The sequence below is a fragment of the Apiospora aurea genome (assembly GCF_038362705.1).
Source record: "Apiospora aurea strain CBS 24483 chromosome Unknown utg000001l_segment0_segment0, whole genome shotgun sequence".
NCBI classification, from domain to species: domain Eukaryota; kingdom Fungi; phylum Ascomycota; class Sordariomycetes; order Amphisphaeriales; family Apiosporaceae; genus Apiospora; species Apiospora aurea.
In genome coordinates, this window is record NW_027117388.1 from 6084880 (window position 1) to 6105529 (window position 20650).

A 20650-nucleotide genomic window follows, 5' to 3' on the forward strand; every position below is an offset into this window, starting at 1 on the left:
CAACAGGGACACAGTCATAGGTCCTCCCCCCTACTCCATTCCCGACCTAAAACTCGCAGCAAGTCCCGTACTCCCCACCATTGTTCCGGCCCCTGTTCACATTCACGTGGAGCGCCACCTTCCAGCTGCCGCGGTTGTCGACTCCCACGCACCGGAACCGGTTCTGCTCCGTGGCGCGGTTGATGTGGTACTTGATGACGCTGCCGATGCACTGCTCCGAGGCGATGGTCGAGGCCGACGTGAGCGCCGTCGCCTGGACCACAATCGTGTAGTTCTTGGTCTGCCCGCGGCGGCGGCTCTCGCTCGTGCCGCGGCGCGCCGACGGCATCACCTCGTCGGCCGCCAGCGCGGCGCGCGTGCCCATGTAGTGCAGCACACCCTCGTCCTCGTCGAAGTGGAAGTTGTTGTGCATCTGCATGTCCGCGGCGTCGCTGCCCGTGCTGTTCCGGGCCTCACCGCGCGTGGCGAGGGGCGCGAGGAAGGGACTGCTGCCCTCCTCGCGGAAGACGGGCACCGAGAACTTGAACTGCCGACCCGGCCCCTGGGCGCGGGCGCCCAGCTGGCCGGCCGGCTTGACCTGGCGCAGGCTGCGCGCGGTCCGGACGACGTGCGCGATGGCGTCGGCGAACTTGATCATGAGGTCGGGCGTGTACCAGATGGCCATGGCGCCGCCGGCCGTCCACCAGGCCGTGCGCGACGGCATGTTGGCGCAGAGGATCTGGGCGAAGCCCGTCTGGTCGGCGCACTGGTCCGCGTCCTGGCGGGCGGCGAGGCCCATGTTATCGGGGGTCGCGGCCGGGCTCGAGCGGACGGTGACGCCCGAAGAAGCAGCCCGGGCCGCGTCCTCGGCTGCGATGGCCTCGAAGTCGTGGGTCTCGAGCTCCTCGATGGCCTCCCAGTTGGCGGCGGCGGAGTCGAGGCCGAGGTGCTCGTAGAACTTCTCGAGGCTCTCGAGCGTGCCCAGGTCGACGGCCGACTCGGAGCGCTTGTGCGGCGGGAGGTAGGCCATGGTGGGCAGAGCCGCCGTGGCCATGAGGCCGAAGGTGGCGAGCTTGAGGTTGTACATGGCGCAAGCTCGAGGATGATAGGACAAGGTTGCCAAGTGTGCTGATGAGGGCGGGTGATGAGGATAGAGACTTGAGATTTCAACTCGGGCTGCAGTCTGTTCTTATAGACACGGGCTCTTGGGCTCCCAAGCAGCGTCTTCACTGCATCCTCCCATTGCCTCTGTCTTCCACGATTTTGCCTGCCTCCTGTGGGGTTGAAATACCTGTTCAAGCCTCGCCTTGGAGGGCTATGTCCATGATCGGCCCATTCGATATCTCAGCCCTCAACAACTCGACCCAGACAAACCCCACGCAGGCCATGCGAGTATCTATCCCCGGCGCCTTCCCGGAAGGACTTTCCGTTGCCAACAGGGAGCCAATCGCTAGCCTTACGGATAGCCAAAGCTTGAAATAGGATCTTTCCTGCCCTGCATGTGGGGGGTTTGCTGGTGGTAAGATGGGCCATGGGCGTGGGGGATCAACGAAAAGTCCCCTGGTGCGTGCATGCGGCTGAGGTTTCTATGGTTTCTATGGGGCAAGTTCGTCTCTAGGCTTACTACTTCGGTGCAGATCTCATGGGTGGGCAAGTGGCCGGAGGCGGTGAATTGGGATAATAAACGTGTCAACCAACCCCCTACGTCCTTTATTTCCGTTGCGGCAAGCAAAAGTCCCTTGGATAATGAAGCCATTTGCCAAACCATGTAGTTACAAAACGGCTGAATCCTGTCGGTTCCACACCAAACCAAGCTTTTGCGGATCTCCTGCGGAACGGGGGTGTCCGTCCCAACACTCTGCACCAAGAGAGGAGCGGGTATGAAGCGGTCGTCAAAAGGCATGTACATTTTCGACTACCTCGTGGGCTCAGCGAGCGGCCGCTCTGCGTCGAATCTCGGGAAGCTCATGACGTCGCCCGTGGTACGTCAGGTATAGAAACGCAAAAGCGTCGGTGGCCAGCACAATCATGTCGGGCAAGAACCACACGAACAGGGCGATCCCGACGGCCCATAGGAACTCGGGCGTCGGCAGGTGCATACAGGCCGCTCGGTATCCTACGCCATCGGGGTGCTCGCAGAACCGGGCCACTGGCGGGACCTTGGCCCAGATGCCTATGTCGAGAAGAGGGCGGGCCATTGTGGTTCTCAATGAAAAGGAAATAGTTGAGTCTGGAAAGAGGATGGAGGAGGCTTGGGTACCAGCTGAGGCTCTTGCAGTCGTGGAAGAGGAGCCGACCAGGTCTTGTAGTTTGCAGGCGGGGTCGTGACTGATCCAATCTGGTCGAGCGGAGAGGAAGAAGGAAATCCCAGAGGCAGTAACGAAGTATGCAGGGCCTCTACGGCGCAAAGAGCGGTGCAACTGCCCATAAATAGAGTACCTACAGCACTGAATCCACGGGGGGCAACCTCTAGCGTCCTAGCTGGTAGGGGGCCCTGTTTGTTAAGTACGGGGCGCGGTTGGTGGATCGGCAGGCACTCCACCCTCCATTCGAGAAGTACCGACCGACCTGCTTCGTCCCTTTCGGTCCATCAAATAGTCTTTTCTGGGCGGGTAGGATTCATTCATTCGCTTCTTGGACGGCCGGGCCACCTGTCACGCGACCGATGGCCCAACAGAGAAAGCAAGACAGGCGATGAGGGCCCCGAGGGCCCGCCATCAGGATAACCGGCACGAACGGGTGCATACTTGAGGGACAGTAAGCAGAGGAACAAGCAAGCTCGTTCTCGCCCACACCAGTGGCCCCCACGCGACAAGGGGTCGATAGTAGCAAGTGGCATTGGGACGGGAGCGTGCCGCCAAGAGAAGGCCGTCTCTAGCTCCCGCGTAGGTAGGGGTAGGGATATCCACCCTAGTGCCGACAAGCCTCACTAAATAAAGCGGTACCACCTCAACAGCCGCGGTTAAGCGCCAGCTTGATTCTTGCGAAGAGACGACAACGGGCTATCAGTTGGCCCAACGGCCATCTGTCCACCTGTTTCGATCCCGAACCATCGCGGCGCCATTGAACCTCGCAGGGCCCTTCTACGTACACCAGAAAGCAATCATGAAAAACGCCGCGGGCATTTGTGTGTTTGTGTGGAGATGTGCTGTAGAGTAGTGAAGAAGGAAAAACAAACCACAAGAGCACACACTTGAAGAGATGTCGGATGTTTACGTTTGTTTCGGCTACCCTACCCTGCTATTCTCGCCAATGCGCCTCGAATTCGACCCCTCGTGCGCCCCCATCCTCCGCCCCCCTACACATGCTGCCATCATCAAAGGATCGCTCGATCCCGTTCAAAGTCCCTCCCCCCTGATCCAGCCACAAGTCTCGCAAGCACCACCGAATAAAAAAAAACACCAAATCAGAGCCAGATCCCGCAGAAGTTGTGACGCTTGGGGTCAGTGTAGCCATAAGCGTACTTGCGACCCTGGGACTCGTAGCTGCCGGCCCAGTACCGCCCGCACTTCTTGGTGATCCAGTAGTTGGCGTTGCGGCTCTCGCGCGCCCGGCACCGCGGCGCCGACGCGTACTGGCAGTAGAAGGCGACCGTGTCGCCCGACTGCGACCAGACGGTGCCCTCGTACCCGTCGCCGCAGGCCGCCTGGAGGTCCGCGTTGGCGGCGTCGGTGTCCTGGCCGTCGAGGCGGAAGTTGTCGCAGCCCTCGGACCGCTCGGACAGGGAGATCCCGCCGGCAACGGCAGCAGTGCTGTTGGTGTTGGTGTTGGTGGTGGTGTTCGAGCCACGGATCGCCAGGGCGGCGGCGCTGGGCGGGGTGAAGTGGATCCGGGGAGCGCCGTCGGCGTCGTAGGCCAGGCGGTACAAGCCGTCTTTCATCTCGCTCATGCCGGACGCCTTGTAGAAATCGACCGGGGCCGGGTCAGACCCCGTGGCGGGGGCCGCAGTGGCGGGGGCAGACAAGAAGGCCATAAGGCCGGTGACGGCGACTGGAGAGAACTTCATCGTGAATATGGGAAGAGGCAGTGATGAAGGTGTCCAACGGTGTCGTTATAGTGAAACGTTAAATGTGAAAGCGAGACTATCGAATGCGTTGAGATGATTAACAGAAACGAAAGTCTCGAGAGCAGAAACCCTTGGCTTTATATATATATATATATATATTCCTCATCATGGATACAATGGCTTCGGGTCCCGACCTTCTGTGCTCATTTGGTTTGTACATTACCATTCCAGATGAGTTCATATCCAGCATGACCTTTGGCTTCACGATGTGCCCAGCGCGTGCTTGCCGACTATCCAACATCACATCCACCCGGCCGCCACTTTCGGGCAGCCAACCGACCAAAGGTCCTATCGACAACGATGTTGAGAGGTGAGCGGACGAACGAAAAGAACCTGGGCCGACCAAAGATGCAAAAGTTACGGACGAGTCTCTGGAGGCAATGCTCCATGTCTGCTCCATCTGTTAGTATACATATATAGAATTCTGGCCGCTCGAATCGGCTAGAGTCTAAACCTAATCGCGGCACAGCAATATGCCATATCGATAGCCTGACGGGAGGACAAAGCTTGACGGGATCTTTTCTGAACTGCTGCGGGGTGGCAAGGGTAGGTTACCGGGGCCTGAGAGCAGGGGCTGGACGAAAAGTACCTCGTAGCATACTACGTGCGATGGGTAAGTTTCGACACTCCGTACGGTACCCGCGATCAGTGCGCTTATAGGCTAACCGTAACAATATAAGTGCGTATATACACCTCATGGAAAATCGTACCCAAATTTGGTTAAGCGCATCGTGAGTGCCAACTCTTCCACACGTTGCGGAGCGCCCTTTTTTTGGCCTGATACCAAGTAACAGCTTGTTAGCCCAGGCTTGCAAGGGGTGAGTAAGTATATACAATCGGCAACAAGACCGGGCAGCTCCCTGCACTCACTGGCCGGCCAAGCTGTCCCTGCTTACCTATACTCAGTGTTCGGGTATTTCCCGTGACATATACTGCCTCCGCGGTGGGTAGCGAGAAATGGGCCCAGGACGGCGATGGACGTCTTTGCCGCGCTGGGAAGTAGTCTGAGCAGGCGGTAACTGAGTAGTCGAAGTAAGGGGCTCGCTTTCAATCTCCTTTGTATGTAGATCACAATTTGAGGTCTGGCACCGGTTCTGGGATAGTATGTTTCACGCACACATGATGAGTTTGAGTTGGTAAACGAGATAGTTAACGAAAGGAAGAGGATCGCGGAGGAGTCCGTATCCAGCCAGGCAAGCTTGCATTTCCAGTCAACCTCCGCTCTTCACTACACAAGCTTGTCATCCAGATCTTCTAAATGTCTTTGATCACATCATGTGGATCGGCTGCGAGACTACCAGTGGGCCACGCAACCGAGGCTCACTCATCACCACGGGGGTGTAGAGTCGATCGTTTGGTTGAAGAACTTTCCTGAGTGCTCTTCCTTGGTAGCATGATCGATCTGTTGGTTTTGCTTTGTTAGAGAATGTGGCGGAAGAAGTGGTAAGATGCAACCCCTACTGGCTGCCCCCCTTCACTGACCCCCTTAAAATAGATGTAAAAATCAACAATAACAGTAATAGATAGGTTAATTGAGCAACACACACTGCATTTTAAGGTTTGTTTCGGCTCGTGCGCACTATAATAGAGTCACCCTCACCACTAGCTCGATTTATATTAATTTCTATTACTTTACCGGCGCCTTTTTTCAGCCTTTTCTTTAGCTTTCTTTCTTTAATGTCCTCTTAAACCTCTTTAATATTTATTATATAAATAAAGCCCTTATTAAGGTTTTTATTAACCTTTCTTTTCTTTTAAGCCTTTATTTTCTTTAAATTTACCTTTAAACCGGCCTTTTCTTACTTTAACCGGTCGATTTAAGCCGTTAAATTATTAATACTTTTATTAAGTTTCTTTTATAATAATGTTATAACCTGGCTATTTATGCGGCTAAAAAAGAGGCACAGCGATTTTAAAAGCCTTATAATTAAAAGTAACGAACGGGAATACTAATAAAAAATACACGGACCACCTCGTTACGTAATGGCTTACTATGGATTACCGTGAGCCACTATAAGCTTAGGGGTATAATTTACTATTTTAGTAAATAAGCTAAACATTACGATTAAATTACCGGATTATTAGTGAGCTAGTAATTTAAAGAAATATAGTAAAATCGGTAAAGAAGAGATTAAATATATAATAATAAACCTTTCCTATATATTTTATATAGATACTCTTTACTTTAGCGATTAATTTAAACATTAATTTAATATATTAATAAAGTATATTGCTTTAAACGAATTTATTATACCTTTAATTAAATTCTATGATTAGTTTAAAATATTATTTATTATATTAAACGGACGCACTCGTTTATACGTTTAAATACTTTTTCGTTTTAATTAATATAAACCTTAGCACGTTTACGAGGTTTTTTTAAACCTCGATAGTTATTCGTAATATTTTAATCGCTTTTATTTTTATGAGTTACTATTTAAACTTTTAAATAATATCCTTATAAAAGTATTATAGTACCTTAAAATCTTAATAATAACGGAACCCCCGCTTAAGGTAATATAAATAACTTAATCGGAAGACTAGATATCCTTTAACTTATTAAATAGCTTTAAAAGCGAATTAATTAATTAACTAGCGATAATAAATAACTTACCGATTAAGTAGCTTTATTACCTACGCGTCGACGCTTTAGATATAAATTTACCGTACCTTAAACTTATAATAATAAAAAAAGAACCGTTTATAAATTTTTAACCTAGATAAAAACGTACCTACGCTTTTACGCTAAAAACTTTAACTTGGAGGCTAATCGAATCCTTTATACCGTAAAATACTTTAAAAAGAACGTTTTCGTATAATTTAAACCTATTATAAAAAACTATCTCGGTAACCCCTTCGATAAAAAATAAAACATTTAAACACGCCGTATTTTTTATTATTACTCTACCTTTAAAAAAAAGCTACAGGCTACTTTTAAAAATTTAGATAAAGTTCGGACTATAAAGAAATAATTTATATAGTTTAAATAAAAAGATTAGCTTTTGCGTATACCGTAAAGTTTAAGTAAATCTCCTCGCGAACGGAATAAAATAATAATAACGCCTTAATAATATTCTTTTACGTAAAACTACGAGAAAACGTAAAAAACGAAATTAGCCGGGAAAATCGCCCTAAATAATTCGATAAATATATAAAAAAAGCATTTAAAATTAATAACCGTTTATATAAACGACGCTTAGAAAAATCGGGTAATCGAGCCCTACGACTAAATAATAAACCCCGGGCTAACAGCGGTCGACCTATTTAACGTACTTAAAAAAGATATCCTATAAATCACACAGCGGACTTATAAACCTAAACGCTACCTATCGAAATAATAAGGGTAAACGCCGGAAAAACGTTACCTGCTATAACTACGGGAAAGACGGATATTTTATAAAAAACTATAAAAGTCCTAAAAAAACGTTTAAACGCGTTTTTAATAAACGCTACTTTAATACTATTAAAATAAAAGACTCTTAATAACTATTAAAAAAAGTAGCGTTAATAATACGTTAAACGTATTACACGACAGTTTATTTTAAATAGCTTATTACGACGATAAGTACTCTATTTACTTAGTAAATAAAGAAAAAACTAGTTAATTCCCGAAGGTACTTAGGAAATACGTAACCTTTTAAATAATCGCTATACTTCGACGAATATTTACTAACGATAATTATAACTCCGATAATACTATTAAATCGATCACGCTTAACGAAAAACGGATTACACGAAAATAACACTATTAACTTAAAGAAATCGATTAATTACTAATTATTGAAATAATACTTACGATAGCTTAGTAATCCCGGCGATTTCACGAAAATAAGTAAATAACTATCCCCGGGATTCCTATATTTATAAATTAATAAAATATAAAAAGTTTACTCGATATATCGTTCTTATTACGAACAGTAGTTAAATATTAAAATAGGCAGGGCGACGTTAATTCTATTACTATAATTTCTCAGGTATCGGTAATTATATAACGAGGACGTAGTTTAAAGAGTTACGAAACAAAGGATTAAGAGCAGAGGTTTTCGGGAAGGGGCGTTTTCCGAGCGTTCGTGCGTAGCGTTAAGTATAGTAATCGGCCCGTTAAGGGCCGAGGGTTTATTTTAATATTTAAAGCCGTAATAATACCCCTTTTTTTAAAGCGGAGTATTATTAATATAAAATAATAAAGTAAAGTTTAAACGGTTTAACCGGTTTAAGTAATATAATACTTAATTAGTTTAAATAAGTAATCTCCGGCGTAATTTTTAACTAAGCGATAAATTCTTTAGTTTAATTTAAATAAATCTAAGTTTATTCGGGTAACGGCGATAATAATTCGTTATAATCTCGGTATAATTTTTTAAGTATACGGTAAGTTTCTCGGTTAACTTATCGTATCCCGTTTATTTAACAGTATACTTTAAACTAGAACGGCCACCGCGGTTTCGGCGGTCTTAATAGGAGTCCAGGATTTTTTTAACATTTTATTCTTTAATACCCTTTACCTCTATAGGTAAGGGAGGGTCTTATTATTATTTAAGTAAAGGGTTCTCGGTAACGGGCCTTAATAAGTTAACGTAAAATACGGGGTAAATTTTTATTAAAACAGGCAATTTTAAACGGTACGTATATAAGCTAACGACCTTTTTAATTATAAATAGCCCTAAGCTTTTTTAATCCAATTTTTTTATAAGCGGAACGTTCGTATATTACGAGTATCGAGCTATATTTTTTAATTAACTAAAAATCGGCGGGCGGGTTTACGTTTATAGTTCACGTATTCTTTTTATCGGCTTTAAATTAAACGGATCTCGGCTTAAAAATATTCGTATATTTCCTTTATTCGGTAAACGAGGTTTTTAGTATTCTTCGCGGCGATTTTATCGCTTAATACGATAAATTTAAAATTAAAACGCGGGTGAAACCCGTAATTTACGAAAAAAAGCGTTGTGCTTATATTTTCGCTAATCGTATTATTAATCGCGAACTCGGTTAGCGGTAATTATTTTACTTAGTCGTTTTATAAATATAATACTTAATCTCGTAAGTATTATTTTAAAAACGCGTTAACGATTTTTATTTACCTATTAATTTTAAAGTAATAAATAATAAACAAGCGGGATTCTATCCTTAAACGACGAATTAAGTATTTTTAAAAATCGGAAACGAATTAAAAGCCTCGGTCCGATACGATCGTCTTTAAGAATCCGTAAAGCTCTTATATATATTTCGTATATAAGCGGGCGATTTCTTTAAAATTATAAATACTTTTATAGTATATAAAATATTTTATTTTAATTAAACGGTTAACTATAATTAAAATAACGTCGTAGTTTTCGCTTTTCGACAAGTAAATAATAAAATTTATCGATAAGTCTTGCTAGGCTTTTTAAAAAACGGAAAAAGGTTTTAGTACCCCTTAGCGAAGCTCGCGGGAACTAGTAATTTTTTTATAAATATAACAGTTTTTAACCTAGGTTTCGATATATATTAATATATTAAGTTAATAATAGTTTCGAAATAACGCTTCGTAAATACGTAAACGCTTTATATATCCGATTACGGGAAAAACGTAATATATTTTTAAAAGTTTTACGTATAATTTCGATAAATTAAAAACGTATAGTCTTCCTCGATAAAATAAATATTAATTTTTTATTTCGTATTCGGCTAAATAAATCCGCGGGGAGTAGGTTTTTTCGGTTTTTAAAGCATTAATAATAAATAAGAGTTCTTTATTTTTTAAATAGCTTTTATTAAAAAAAAGCTATAGTTAAGCCGGAACGGTCGGGATAAGTATTTCTTTTTCTAAAAGCGGTTTAAAAGCGGCGGGGTTAGCTAGGTTAACGTTATCGGTAAACTCGGTATTAACGGTAAATTTATTAACGGGTAAAATTATTTAAAACTTAATTTAGGATCGGGTAATCGGGGATAGGCTTAAATAAATTAAGGGATTAACGAAACGAACGTATTTATATAAATAGGCTAGCGGTTATCCGGGGTTAAAAATATTTTATTCGGGGTTAAAAAAGTATTCGAGGTTAACGCGCTTTAATACTATTTAACTTTAATATTTTAAGCGTTTATCCTCCTTTTTTAATAAATCTTTTAATCCTTTAATTAAAACGTTAAGCTTAATTCCTTATTTTTTTAGGCGATATATAATTTTAAAGTTAAAACGTAATAAAAATTCGGACTATCGGGTTTATTTTCGGTTTAATAATTTCGTTATCGTAAAATATTTTAGGTTCTTATAATCCGTAATTACCTTAATCGGGAAAGCGGCGCTTTTTAATTTAAGCCGCTATTTTTCGAAATAACGAATAATAATTAATAATTCTTTATTATAAATTTCGTAGTTACACTTCGTCGTAAAGTGTTTTTTTAAATAAAACGTTACCGGCCGTAATATCCCTTTATCGTCGTATTATAATAATACTCCGATTAATATAAAATCGAACGCGTTAATTTTTAAAACGACCTTTTTATTTTAGTCGAACAGTATTAATACCGACGCCTTTATAAATACCTTTTTTAATCCTTAAAAAGCGTTTTTATAATTTCGAGTTTAATAAAAGGTACGCCTTTTTTTATTAAGTTTATTATTAGCGCGATAATTTTAAAAAATCGCGAATAAACTTTTAATAAACATTCTTAAACTTAATAAAGGCTTATATATTAATTAAATAGGCCGGCGTAGCTTAATTTTTAATCGTTTTAATCTTTTCCGGATTTATTTAAATCTTTTCGACACCCACGATTATTCCTAAAAATATTATTTCCTAGATAACGAATTCGTACTTTTTTAACTTTACGAATAGCCTTAATTTTTTTAAGGCTTATAAAACTTTTTAAACGTATTCGATATATTCCTTTCGCGTTCGGCTATAAACTAAAATATCGTTTAAGTACGCGGTATAGAATTAATTTAAGTAAAACTTTAAAATATTGTTTATAAACCTTTAGAATATTAACGGTACGCCCGTTAAGCCGAATAGTATAACTAAGCTTTTAAATAAGCCGAACCGTATACGAAAAGCGGTTAAGTATTCTTATCTTTATTTTATATATATAGCGTTAAAAGCGGCGATAATATTTAATTTCGTAAAATATTTTATCCTTTTTAAATTATTCAGCGATTTTTTAATTAAAGGTAACGAATAACGGTCTTTAACGATAATATTATTTAACCTTTAATAATTAATATAAAATCGAAGGCCTTTATTAGCCTTTTTAACGAATAAAACGGGGGACGTAATAAGGAAAAAGTTAAAACGTATAAACCTTTTTTATAAGTTTTCGTTTAACTATTCTTTTAACGCGGTTAACTCGTTTTTTAATATTAAGTATAATAGTTTAAAAAGCGGAGTTTTCTTTTTTACGAATTAAATACGGTAATCGTAATCGCGGTATAATAGTAAATTTTTCGCCTTTTACGGCGAAAATACGTCGGTATAATTAAACAGTTTAAAAAGAACGGTTAATATAGGTTTAAAAAGCTCTTTTTTTTTTAATAGTTAATCGATTTTTTTTAACGTAATTATAAATATATAGTAATCGCGCCGCTAATATAATTAATAAGCGCGGAGAAACATTTTCGTAATATTTATATATTTTAATTTTTTAAGTCGGGCGGGTAAGTTTATTAGGCGGTTTTTTAGCGGTACGTTATATATCGCCTTAATTTTCGCCGGACTTCCCGGCGTATTATAATATTTCCGGTAATAATCGTTATTAAAAATAAAAGTATATCCGGAAAACCTAATTTTTAAGTCGTGCTTTTTTAATTAAAATAAACCTAGTATTATAGGATAATACGTAAGTTAAGTAACGAATAATTTTATAGTTTTAATATAATTTTCGATAATTAGGTTAACGGTAATATAATAAATAACGGCGCCGGAGCTATAGTTTAAGCCGTTAAAAATTGTTAATTTAATAGGGTTTAATAGTTTATTTAAGGGTAAATTATAATGGTTAGCTTAATTTTAATTTATAAACTTTATGCCGTTAACGTTAGTATCGATTATAATATACGTTAGTAATAGTTTTTTATTTAATTTTAAAGTAATAGATAAAATTAAAAGTTTAAACGTAGCCTAGCTTTTTTTATACGGACTAGCTTTGTACCGCGGCCTCGAAAATTCAAAGCGTTCGATTTCGAAGGGTATATATAATATAAGCTTAATAATAATTTACGCTAAACTTGTTTCGTTTATTAAGCTTTAAATATTTAAAGTCGGGCTAAAAGATCGGGTAGGAAGACGGGTAATAAGACGAATAAGTTTTAACGAAAGGCTAGCGGTTTTAACGGATCGGAGTCGGGATTAAAGACGGGTATTGGGTAACGAGTAATTAAATATTAAATAGCTTTTTTTATTATAACGGAAACATTTTTTCGTTTATATTATCCGTTTTTACGGATATAATTAAAATTTATAAGGTTGCTTTTAAATATTAAAACGATAAGGGAAACTCGAAACGAAAACGAGAATAAACGGCGGACTAATTTAAATATAAACGGGGTACGGGTAATATTAAACGGAACCGAGTTAAGGGCGCGAACGGATTATTTTTTTACGGTTTACTATTTATATTAACGAAAACGGTTATTTAAAGACTATAAATATTTAACGTATTAAATATATTTTCGAGTAAGCGCGGTATTATAAAGTAATATATTTTATAATTTTTACGATATATTTTAAAATAATAACGGTTAAAAAGCTTCGAAAAGCATTTTTTTTCGAGTATAAAGCGTTAAAACTCCGCGTAATATACGTTAAAATTTTAATTTTTTTAACGGTGTTAATATAATCGGTTACGAGCGTTTTAAACTCGGTTAGGGTCGCCGAAAACGGGTTCGATATATTTTAAAAAGTCGGCGTAATTAAAGAAATCGGGGACGCCTTTATAAATACGGGGTAGGATTAAATCGTAAGCCCGGCCTTCTAAGCGGCCGGCTATATATACCAAGCGAAACGTAAAAGTTAGGAAGCGGTCTTTATTTTAGGTTATTTTATTATATATTTAGGCGGAAAAGCGACGAAGGTTTTAACGGGACCTATTAAATTTTGCTAGGTTAAAAAACTTTTTATTTTTAGTAGAAAATTTAGGACGGCGGGTAGTAAGCGGCGTATACGATCCCGGTGCTGGGCTTATAGATAAGTTAATATCGGCGGAGGCGACGGAAACGGGTGCAGAGGTATTCAGGGCAAAAATAGTCGAGGGAGTGGTTATAATAAAAATAGCGGCGAAAAAAACTAACGCTTTTTTTATACGTAGTTATTTAATAAGCTTATTCTTTAAAAATAACTCGTTTTAGTAAACTTTTTTTAATAAGCTATAATAGCCTATTTTTAAGTAAATCGAACTTGCGTATTCGCGAATCGGGTTTATATATTTATAAATTAAAATTTTACCGAGTTTAATTCGATTTTTAGCCTATTAACGTAATCGTAAAAACTAAGGTTATATTAAAACTAAACCTCCGGGTTAAACGCGACTATATTTTTAAACGTATTAAAAGTACGGGCGTTCGTAAAAACGTCGGGTTAAGTAATTATTACGGCGGAGATCGTAATACCTATAAGAAAAAGTTATATAATATTACGAATAATAATTAAATATTAAAATAAGTAAAGCGACATTAATTATATTACTATAATCTTTTAAATATTAATAATTATATAACGAAAACGTAGCTCGAAAAATTACGAAATAAAGGATCGAAAATAAAGGTTTTCGGGAAAAGGCGCTTTCCGAACGTTTATACGTAACGCTAAGCATAATAGTCAGCCCGTTAAAAGCCGAGGGTTTATCTTAATATTTAAAGCCGTAATAGTTTCGAAATATAAAAAGCAGTTATTAAATAAGTAATAACGTAAAGGTTAACCTTAAAAACACCGAACACTACTTTATTTTATAAATCTTATATATTTATAATATATATATTAAATACTTAAGTAATAAAATAATATACTATTAATTTCCACGATATATTAATAAAAACCTAATACTTATAATATACTACTATTACAACACTATATATATAAAAATTATATATTCTACCGCTCGGGCTCTTTACTTATTAATAAAAAAAAACCTTAAGTAGCTACGTAAATACTTAAATAAAGAAACTAATTAATTAAAATACTAAATAAACGAATACCTTTTTTACGTACCTAAAAAAACTAAAATATACCGATTACTTAAAACTAATACCGTCGCTTAAAACTTATCGTAAATAACGGGGAAAACTATAATATTAACCACAGTACAAATATATTAAATTATATAGTCTTTATTAAAATAAAAAAACATTACTAAGATTTAAATAATAATTACTATAAAAGGAACTATTATCGCAATACCCCTTAAAAATAAATAACTACTTAATAAAAACAACGTACTACGGATAACGTAACGGCACGACGCTTATAATTAAAAACTCTAAGAGCTTAGGTACGAACTTAAAAAAAAAACTAATATACCTTACGAAAACTTATAATAACGGTTAAAAAACGAACCCCGCCGATTATAAAGAGATAATATTTAACGGGATAAGATAAATCCCTATACTTTATAACGAATAAACGAAACATTTATAAACACATAATATTAATAATAAACATTAAAAAAGTTATTATTAAAACGTTACTCGATAACGAAATATAAAGAAACTATATCTCACTAAGAATCGTTAATAACCTAGAATTAAACTAGTAAAAAAAACGCTTTATATCGACTTAAAACTATTAATAAAAGACTTATAACTTACGAAGATAAAGAAGTATAAAGGGAAGTCGCGAACCTTTTAATTAACATCGAAGGACGTTATAAATAAATTATATATAACATCACGAAAATATTAAGATATAATATAATACTAAGAATACCCTAATTACGAGTAAATAATCTTAAAGTTAATTAAAAAATAAGCTAACTTTAATAGGATACACTAAAAAAGGTTTAGCCGCTAAGCAGCGTTTTAAAAAAAAACCCTTAAATAAGCTTAAGGTACTTCGAGTATATATTATTACTAATGAATTTAAACTAAACGTCACGATAACTATACTAAAAAAATACCGGCAATTTATAGACCTTTTTAATAAAAAACTAAAAACGGGTTTACCGCTTTATACACGGTAAGATCACGAGATACCCTTTAAAAAAAGGAAAAAACTATAATTTATACCGATATATAAGCTTAATTAAGAATACGAGGAAATCTTAAAAGAATATATTAAAAAAACCTTAAAAAAAGAGTTATACGACTATTCACTTTACTAATAGGATACCCTATTCTTTTCGTTCCCCGAAAAAATAAAAACGAGAAAAAGAAATAACGTAATCCACGGTTTAATTAAATACACGGTTTAATTAAACACTTTCTTTAATTCCGTATAACTTATATTTTATGCCTTATATTTTTATTACCCACGATAATAAATTAATAGAAAAAGAACGATATATAATTAACGTTTTAAGCGCTTTAAAAAAACTTTAAATTACGTGTACGAACCGTAGCGCGAATATATAATATTCCCTATATAACCTTACGTTACCGGTATTACGGTAATATTTTACGATAAAATACGTAGTCGTTAACGTAAAAACTTACGAATTTTAAAGAGTAATTAATTATATAATATATAATTAATTTAAATTCGCGATCGTTTCCGCTTCGGATAAATAATATTAAAAATATAGCGAATCGACTATTTAATTTACGCGACGCGGAACGTATCGGCGTTAACTAGGCCTCTAATTTTATATAATAATAATTAGATTTCCGGACGCGTTTTAACCGAAGAATTAATTATTAAAGAATCCTTTATAAAAATCTCGACGCGTATTACGCGTAGTTTACTTTTATACGGAATATAATTAATAAGTATAAAATTTAAAAAAAAGATAACGTGGTTTACTACTACGCGACGTATATTATTTAACGACGTACCTTTTTCACTTCTCGACCCTTTTATATAAATTAATTTAATTATAACGCTTAAAATTAATTAAAATTATTCGCTATCCGATTTTTTACTTAATTTTATATTTTTTTATATATTCGCGTATTATGACCTATCTCGCCGTAAATACCACAGCGCCTTTCACCGGTCGCCCTCCGTTTTGACGAACCCCTATTTTTACTTTTATTAAGCGTTAAACGCTTCTTTTTTACTTTTTCGTCCTATAGCTGCTAAAATTCTTCAATAGTAAGGGCTTTTTTAAGCTAAACTCGCGACTTTTTAGCTCTTCGACGCTTAAAAAGTGTTAAATTAGCCTCCTTTAATATATATATTTTATCGCGTATAAGGGTTATTTTATAAGCTATTTTAATTATATTTTTCATTATTTAATCTACCGTATTTAAAATCGGCGTCGAAAAGCTTCCTTAATAAGTAAACACCCTCTTTTTAATATAAGTAAAGTGTTTAATTATTTATTAAGGGTTAGACGGCGTTTAAAGATCGTAGGTATTGGCTGTTTTTAAACAGAATAGGTTAAATATAAACGTCCGGAGACGCATATTTAATTTACTAATTACCTCGTTAAGGTTATAAAGTATTAAACTAAATACGCTAAATCTAAATTTAATATTAGCTTTCGTAAAAATAGTAAAATACGCGGCTTTAAAGGCAATAAAAAACTCGAGCTTAATAATATAATTTATAAAAACCTTAATAAATAGCTCGATTTTTTTCGAATAAATACGCTTTAAAGGCGAATAAAGTATTATATCGAAAAGTTAAAATAAATGCGATAAATAAGGAAGTATATTAATAATAATAATATCGTTATCTTAATAATATACTTCGAATTCGGCCGAAATATAACTCTCGTAGCCGTCGAGAATTAAGAGGCGGTAACGACCTTTCGTTTACGATTTAATATATTTATCGAAGTGCTTAAACTAGTTTAAGCCTATTTCGTTATTAGTCTAATTATTAAAAGTCGGCTTAATTACTTAGTCGCCCGGTAAATCGGTTTCGCGGGATTAGTTCGCGAGGTAATATTAATTTTAAATAATTAAAAATAGCGGAATATATTAACCCTATAAATTAATATATTTAATCGCCGTTGCTTATTCCCGATTATTAGGCTGAACCGACTTTACTTTTTTACGCCGCTCGGCGCGTATTACGACGAATATTAACCCGATTATGCTTATTATAAAGCCGGTCTCGTCGAAATTTTAAATATTTTTATTAATAATCCCGTATTTCGTTTTTATGTTCGCGATTAGCGTAAACTAAGCAGAAATAACTTTAAAATTCTCGTAAAAAGCCCTTTAATAATCGTACCGACGATTTATTTTAATTTTTAAGTCCGGGTTACGGTTAATAAAGCGTTTAACTTAGTGTTTACCGACGCGGTCGCCGCCGCGCAACGCGGTAAAGAGATTAGTTATATTTTTATATTAGCGAGATTAGGAAGTATCCCTCGGATATTTAAATTAATTATATGTTTACGAAGTACTTTTTTTTAATTAAATTTATTTTATATCGTTTCGGTCGGATTTCGCGTTTTAAAGTTCGGCCGTAAATTTAATAACGTAAAGTTAATTCGGATATATTATAAACTTTTATTATTACTCTTTAACTTATTTAATTCGGTCTATTTCGTATCGCTTAAATTATTAAAACTATTCGATCTTTTTAGGATTAATTAGGTATTATAATTATAAAAGTATTACGCGTTAAAGTTTAATTGTATTAGAATTAAATTAAGGTGCGTCGCTAAGTGATATACGTCGCGTAGTGGTAAACCACGTTATATATAATTTCGACGAGACCGGGTTTTTTATAAATTAAATTTCGTCCGAAATAATTATAATTACCTTTAATCGACGCGGAAAGCCTAGGGTAATATAGTAAAAAAACCGGAAATAAGTTATAATAATATAGGGCGTCGAATTATATAATTACGTTATTTCTTTACATATTATTTTTACCGGGAAAACGTACCTTTTTTCTTAGTATAAAAACAGCTTATTACCGAAAAACTAAGTAATCGTAATTATTAAAAATAACTAAATTACGAATAAAAAAGGCGAAGACTAAATTCGATACTTCGATAAATATATAAAGTTTCGTATAAAAAATATTTACCGCCTATTAATCTTTAACGGCTATAAAAGTTACTATTTAATAACTTTCGAATTTTATTATAAAAAGAACTCGATTATTATACTTTATATACTTTTTTATTTATTATATAAGCTTTAACTTTTTAATATCGGCTGTTTTCGTATATTAAAAAAAGCGTACGGGAAAAAAATTAAAGGCTTTATACAAGCGCATATTACCTATATTTTAAAGGAAAGTTTTTTACCAGTATTTTTAAAAACGTTCCAGGCGATTTTTACCGTTTCGAATATATAAAGAGGCTTTCGAGGGACCGGACTCGTTTCGTACGATCCGGAATATATTATTTTATAATTAAATATAAAGCTACGTATTTTAATATCTCCGAGGACGTTTTCCGGCTTACTTATTTTTTAAAAATTAAAAACTTTAAATAACCCGATTAAAGCCTAATTTTAAACCGAATACGTTCAAAACCGTATCGTACGGTATTAAAATAGCTCTCCGACGTCGATTTTAATTAAATTTAATTAAATTACGAAAAATATAACGTAAATAATATACCGGCTCGTTTTTTTAAAAGGTAAAATAACCGTATTACGAAAAATAAATAAAATATTTAATCGGCGCCGCCGTACGAAAAAGAAACGGTTATAAAATAAAGGATTACTTTATATATAAACTAAAAAAACCTACAGTTTTAAAAAGACATTAATAAATAATTATAGGATAAATCGCGCCGAAATAATAGTCGTACGAAAAAGTTTAAAACGCGCTTGTAACGCTATAAAATCTACGGGGAGCCCGGGCATAATACGCATACCTATTAAAATAATATAAAAATATTTAAAGAGGAGGATTCCGATTAATTTTAATATATTAAATACGTTGTAGTAAAATTAATTTATATTTCGTTATACGAGGCCTTAGAAAATATTTAATTAAACCGTGTATTTAATTAAACCGTAAATTACGTTAACGACTATATATTAACTACCGGAAACTTAACGAAATCACTATTAAAAACCGATACCTACTTCCCTTAATTAGCGATTTACGCGATAAACTATATAAAGCAATTATTTTCACTACACTTAACCTACTTAACGTATATAACCTAATTTATATTAAAAAAGGAAAAGAATAAAAAACGGTATTTCGAACTAAATACGGGCACTTTAAATACTAAGCTATACCTTTTAAATCTATTAACGCACCCGCGAGTTTTTAAAGTATAATTAACTATATTTTATAAGAATACCTCGATAAATTCGTAGTAGTTTATTTAAATAATATTTTAATTTATTTCGAAAACGAGGAATAATATAAAGAATACGTTAAAATAATACTTTAAAAATTATAAAACGCTAGACTCCTAGTTAACCCAAAAAAAGCGAGTTCTATAAAAATTTAATCACCTTTATAGGATACGTAGTATCCCCGGGAGAAATTCGAATAAAACCCTTTAAAATATTAATAATACGAGAGTAGCCTAGGCCTATAAACGCTATAAAAATTAAATCCTTTTTTAAAATTAATTAATTATTACCGGATTTTTATCCCCAGATTTAATAGAATAACGATACCTTTTACGCACTTAATACGAAAGGATACGTTATTTTAATAAACTAATAAAAAAATCGGCTTTTTAAGCTATTAAGGATAAAATTCTTAATAAACCAGTGCTTCGCGTAGTAAATCCTAATAAACTTTTTAAAGTTAAAACCGACGTATTAAACTATATAATCGGAAGCTAGCTAAATTAACGGGATAATAACGGAAAATTATACCCAGTTATATTTTTTTAAAAAGCTAAATAAACCCGAGTTTAATTATTAAATTCACGATAAAAATTTAATAGCTATTATTAAAGCTTTTAAAAATAAAAATACTACTTAAATAATATCAAAGAACTAATAAAGGTTTATATTAATTATAAAAACTTTACTATATTTACCACTAGTAAGGAATTAAATAAACGATAAATACGATAATTAGAATTCTTATTAAAATTTAATTTCGTTATTATTTACCGAAAAGGTAATAATAACGGCAGGGTTAATACCTTAAGCCGAAAACTAAACTATTAATAAGACATACCGCTAAAAATACGCACGATTTTTACATACGATAAAAATAGAAATTTAATACTATCGCGATATATTTAAGCTATTTATAAAGTATAATTCCACGAAGAATAAATTAAAAAATTTAAGGAATATACCCTTAAAATAACGGATTTTATAAATTAAGTTAAAAATAAATTTAACATTAAAAATAAACTTAAATACCGCTACGGCAAAATTAATATCCCCGAGTAATACTAAAATAAATTTATTAAAGAATTCTATACATATCCGGCTTACGGACACTAAAAAATCTTTAAAACATAAAAAAAAATTAATAAGCAATTCGATTACAAGAATCTTAAAAAACGAGTGGCTAAAATAATTAACGAATGCGACCTTTATAATAAAACTAAGGCCGCACAACACTAACCGTATAAGGAACT

At 35.9% G+C, this 20650-nt stretch overlaps 4 protein-coding genes across 4 annotated transcripts; 1 reads left to right on the forward strand and 3 right to left on the reverse strand.

The window, feature by feature from the left end:
• Positions 1-46: 46 nt before the first annotated feature.
• Positions 47-1066, reverse strand: PG986_001844 (uncharacterized protein; the record flags this gene model as incomplete). The annotated part of the gene is made up of 1 exon (XM_066838066.1): positions 47-1066. The coding sequence occupies one exon, from the start codon at positions 1064-1066 to the stop codon at positions 47-49; it is 1020 nt and encodes a 339-aa protein (XP_066706959.1).
• Positions 1067-1907: 841 nt separating this feature from the next.
• PG986_001845 (uncharacterized protein) lies at positions 1908-2177 on the reverse strand (the record flags this gene model as incomplete). Its single annotated transcript, XM_066838067.1, has 1 exon — positions 1908-2177. One exon carries the CDS (start codon positions 2175-2177, stop codon positions 1908-1910), a length of 270 nt encoding a protein of 89 aa, XP_066706960.1.
• A 1208-nt stretch (positions 2178-3385) lies between these two features.
• Positions 3386-3985, reverse strand: PG986_001846 (uncharacterized protein; the record flags this gene model as incomplete). The annotated part of the gene is made up of 1 exon (XM_066838068.1): positions 3386-3985. The coding sequence occupies one exon, from the start codon at positions 3983-3985 to the stop codon at positions 3386-3388; it is 600 nt and encodes a 199-aa protein (XP_066706961.1).
• Positions 3986-4152: 167 nt separating this feature from the next.
• On the forward strand, positions 4153-4490 carry PG986_001847 (uncharacterized protein; the record flags this gene model as incomplete). The annotated part of the gene is made up of 2 exons (XM_066838069.1): positions 4153-4355; positions 4466-4490. The coding sequence occupies 2 exons, from the start codon at positions 4153-4155 to the stop codon at positions 4488-4490; spliced, it is 228 nt and encodes a 75-aa protein (XP_066706962.1).
• Between the last annotated feature and the right edge of the window lie 16160 nt (positions 4491-20650).